The sequence below is a fragment of the Staurois parvus genome, unplaced genomic scaffold (assembly GCF_062004578.1).
Source record: "Staurois parvus isolate SC_StPar_1 unplaced genomic scaffold, SC_StPar_1.0 ptg000298l, whole genome shotgun sequence".
Lineage (NCBI taxonomy): Eukaryota > Metazoa > Chordata > Amphibia > Anura > Ranidae > Staurois > Staurois parvus.
In genome coordinates, this window is record NW_028318094.1 from 5872453 (window position 1) to 5877500 (window position 5048).

General features: G+C 36.3%; 1 protein-coding gene across 1 annotated transcript; it reads right to left on the reverse strand.

Moving 5' to 3' along the window:
- Nucleotides 1-1597: 1597 nt before the first annotated feature.
- HAND1 (heart and neural crest derivatives expressed 1) lies at nt 1598-4552 on the reverse strand. The gene is made up of 2 exons (XM_089682775.1): nt 3767-4552; nt 1598-2615 (listed from the first exon to the last, which is right to left on the reverse strand). Exons 1-2 carry the CDS (start codon nt 4253-4255, stop codon nt 2517-2519), a joined length of 588 nt encoding a protein of 195 aa, XP_089538901.1. The 5' UTR covers nt 4256-4552; the 3' UTR covers nt 1598-2516.
- Nucleotides 4553-5048: the final 496 nt, after the last annotated feature.

Genomic DNA, 5048 nt, shown 5'->3' on the forward strand with positions numbered 1-5048 from the left:
CCTATTGAAGGATAGTGAATAAAACACAGGGCAAAAGAAATGTGCTTATTAATTCTGATGCCAGAATGGAAATAGCAGCATGGATTTAAAGCATGAATCCAACCCCATATGTGTGTGTGTGTGTGTGTGTGTGCGTGTGTGTGTGTGTGCGTGTGTGTGTGAACCTATATCAGGTTTTTGGTGCTATCCATTTCTGATGTGAAGTTTTCCCCTCAATATCTGCCAGGGCAGAAAGTAATGGGATAGGTTTCTATTACACACACACATAGTACAGTGACAAAAGGTCACTTCTCTTATTTTTTTTTCATTTCTGTCTGTACCTTCATGTCCTGATGTTTTATTTTTATGGGTGTCTCAGGGACAGGACGTTAGGTAAATCTGCCCAGTAGTGTCACAGTCAAAGCTAGGTGGGTTGACAAGGATCTTGCTGTCTGAGAACTGGTCCCCGAGATGGCCCATGTTCCCGCCTAACGTCATTGGATCTTGAAGACCAAGTAAACTACTAATCTATCTTGTATGTAGTTGGATTTGTTGACATGTTGCATACCCCTTTGTGACTTGGGTCTTATTTTATTGTTGGTGACCAGGTAACAAGCACATGGATATAGAATTTGATTGGCTGGGAGATTTTAAAGATGGAAAACTCTATCTCCAGGCACTGATGTCTTTGACGATGATACCAACCTTGTACAGCAGGTAACATAAGAAAAAAAAAAAACAGATGGGCCCCAAGATCTCACAAAAGGGATTTTCTGTTGGGGGGCAAGAGGGTCACTATTCACATATATGTGCATATTTTAAATTCTGAAAAAATAGGGCAGAAATCTTTTTAATCAAAAAGCAAGTAACACATTCAGATTTACTAGATTAGCATAAATTATTACTGATTTAGTGAATAAAATGTGCATAGCAATGGAATGTTTTCTGGGAAGTGTATTATGATTATTATTATTATATAGGATTTATATATCCATTTATATTTATATATCCATTTCTATAGCTCCAACAGTTTACGCAGCGCTCTAAGTGTATGCGGAATCCTATCCAGCATTGCAATTTATTTCAGATTATGGATTTTGTAATAGAAGTACCATATCTAAAATAATGATATTTGCATGACATAGAGAAAGATAATGAGCATGATTTTTATATGTGGCTATAGCCCTTCTCTGTCACATCTGTGTTCGTGTGTTTTTAAAATATATATATATATATATATATATATAAAAATCATAAAATGCGTGAATTACAATTCCCTATCCTATAGTGATACAAGCAAACATTTAGACAAATCAAACATTTTCCAGTCGCTCATTCTCCTGATTTGATCTTCGCTATAAATATACAAATACATACATATACATGCCAAAGTTATATTACTGCACATGAAAATCCCCAATACTAATGGTTCAACACTAACTGGAAAATCTACAAACTGAAAAATATGTGATTCTTCTTTTCTTTTTTTTTTTACAAAAATAAAACTCTGACTTGGTAATTAAGCATTCTTGTGATTAATCAAACCCATGAGACAGCATGAACAGTTTACAATCAGCCATTCAGCTCACACAAACAAGTTGTTAAATACCACTGACAATTTTACCTTTGAAAAATATTTTCTTTTTTTATTATTTACAACAGCAAAAAATAGGTATTCTGCTCAGTTTGCTGAAAATATCAATTAAGAAACCACTCATTATAGAAGACTAGAAAGGGTACAATTTGTTGAAGGTGGACCCACCCCATAGGAAATCAGCATGGTAATATATATCAACACCCTGCTTCTAATTTACTGACCATTTTATGAGCCTGAAGCTGGCTACAGAATTGTTTCCCTGATGCATTAACATAATAAAATAAAAATTTAAAAAAAACTTGATCTTACCAAACATGAATTTTGGCTTAGGAGACAATGCTGTTTCTGGGAGACTGTCCACGACCACTATTTTATTATTCTATACATATATATTTATATTGATTGCACATAATATAATCTGAGTCCAAAAAAGTAGCTCACAGTGCACAAAAATCTTAATAATGACCACATATTAAGATGTAAAATATTTACTGCATTTGTTGTTGGGAACATTTTTTAATTCTGTGTTTATATCGCTATGCAAAATGTTTTAAAAAAAAACTTGCTCAAGCATATAAGTGTGTATGAAAAGTATATAAAAAATAAGATCCCTGAGACAGTGAAAATATATAAACGGTCCAACCTATTATATTGTTATATACATTCTTTGGTTCTTTACATATAGATCCATTGAAGGCAGTTTATAATTTGCAGACTTCTCACGCAAACACATGGTAATCATTTGTGCACAATTCTGTCTTCACAAAAGAAAAAAAAAATCCTACAATTGTCCATAGAAATAGATTTTTTTAATTGCACATACTGTAAGTTTGTCTGTCCTTTCCTACCCAGCCTTAAGAGGAGTGCTCAGTTATTAAATTCCATTTGTCTATGATTCTGTAGGACGGTTACAGTGCATTCAGGGTAATTAAGGCAACTTTTAAGGATTCAGTTCTAAGGCCCAGACCTGTTGTGGCCACCCTGTCCGACCCTTCAGCTTCTTCTCTCCTGCTGGACTATTACCCCAGAATCCTTCACTCTGCAGAAAAGAAAAAAAAAGAATTTATTTGAAAAGATACTTAATAAAAAATAAACAGAAAATAAAATTAGGGAAAATATTTGAAAAGCAATCTTGGGAAATATTTAATGAATGATTTTCTTCAAAGTCTATTTTAGTAAAAAGAAATCATTAAAAATTCATACTTAAATGTAACTTTCATGAGATATTTACAGGAATAATAAACATACTCTTCATGGGCTTGTCTGCTGTTAGTGTTATGTATAATATTTATGGTAAATAAAAAAGAAAGCAGAGTGAATTACTCATCAGTCTGTGTATAATACAACATAAACTGACCAAGTTTTAAAATAAGATTTTAAATATTTTAAATAAGAATCCCTCTTGAGAATCTGGATTTGAGGTTTATCTCAAGGACTGTGAACTTTCCCACACAAGAGCAATATTTTACCCCAACACCAAATGCAGAATGAATGTGTTTACAGTGTTGTAAGGCTGTAGAACAGTATTGTAACAGTCCTACTTATTTCTCAAAAGAATGTCTTCAACGGAGCAGTCGTTACATTAAAAAAAAATATATAGCAAATTTTTATCACATGCTTTTATTGATAAGGAATTAAAGCACAGTATTTATATAAAAAAAATTAGGGGGGTCTATATATAAATGTATATAAAAGATTCACACAAATTTAAACTAAGATTCACATATTTTTTCCAGTTAAATATAGTTATACAAATGTGTGAATCTTGGTTACAAACATCTATAAATAGACCTCTATGTTTATTAAATACAATTACACAGGACTGGTGCATTTCTTATTTTAAGGTAAAACGTCCCCTTTTATGTAAATTAAGTAAGCTTTATTAGATGTCAATTACTAAGTTAAGAGAGAACAAAAGATAAAAGCAAGGAGAAAAAAAGAAAAAGGATAAAAAAGAAATGCACCAGTCCTGTGTAAAGCATCGAACCAAATTATGAGGTTAAACAATAGGGAGGGAAAAAGAAAGAAAGAAAGAGAAAGAAAAAGGAAGGAAAGAAAGAAAGAAAGAAAGAAAGAAAGAAAGAAAGAAAGAAAGAAAGAAAGAAAGAAAGAAAGAAAGAAAGAAAGAAAGAAAGAAAGAAAAGAAAGAAAGAAAGAATAATACAATATATCTTTGCTTTCTGTACTCACCCCTTCTCTTTTCCTTTTACAGTCTCTGCTGTCTACTTTCTTCAGCTCAGCCTTAAACCCCTCAGTGCCCCCAGGATCACTATCCTTGGCCAGAACGTCCATCAAGTAGCCAATGTAGCTAGTGGCCAGCCTGAGGGTCTTGATTTTTGAGAGTTTGGTGTCGGCTGGCACATTTGGGATACATTCTCTAAGTTCTGCAAAGGCACTGTTAATACTTTCTGTCCTTCTCCTCTCCTTTTTAGGGGGGACTCCCTTCCTCCTGCTCAGCCTACCAGTCAGGGCCTCCAGGCGGTTGCCGGTCTGGGATGGGCCTACAGTGCCGTATTCAGGGCTGTAGGAAGGCTGGGTAGCAAATTCTGGTGACACTTCTCCTGGGTTGAGGACCCATCCCTGGAAGTAAGGTCTTTCCTGATGACATCTGGAGGTGGGAGTAAAGATAAAAGGTTCTGGCATCATATGGTGGTGCTGGTAACTCCCAATGATGTTCATGGTAACCCTTGAGAGATCTTCTGCCTCCTCCACTAAGACAAAGCACTGGTCTTCTACAACTTGGCTCCTGACTCCTCAGTATGACCCCATGAGATCTGGACCTGGAAATTCCTTTAGTCTCCTACAGGGCACGTTTCCACCTCATAAGCAGGGCTCTCCTTGGACAACTAACTCCCAGCATCCAGCAGATCACACTCAGGGCTAAGTTGCTAAGCCAGAATCTATATATTTAAGATTAGAGAGGATAAGGAAAGCCTGGGATACAATAACAGATATGATCCAGGCTCCAGCTCTGCTGCTCTGAGCGTTTTAACCCTTGTGTGCCTCTCCAGGCAGCTTTATATGGACCTCGGATCTTGATGTCAGACTGTGCCGGCAACCAATAGGAAGTACAGGAGGAGAAGAAGAGGAGGGGGAGGGGGAGGGGTAGCATGCGACAGTCACCTGGAATCAGAGAACCTTATACCCTCACCTCTGTCTACGACACCATGGTCCCAGCTCTGATCACACACCGACACCTCTCACTCATCTCACCCTCAGAGCACTTACCGCTTCTCTGCTTTAGTTTATATCAACAAATGTGGGAGCCGGTAAGATCATCGCCTACAAGGAGTACAGCATGCAAACCGATCCCAAACCATGCCAGGATTTTATTTGGTGTTTTATGTATAGCCAGTCTTACTATAGTACTGCATAATGCCATGAATACATAATATCAGGCTGGAGACTGGACATGGAATATTGTGATTAGTGTCTAACAAACGAACTATATTCCTTCATGTCTGTATGTCTG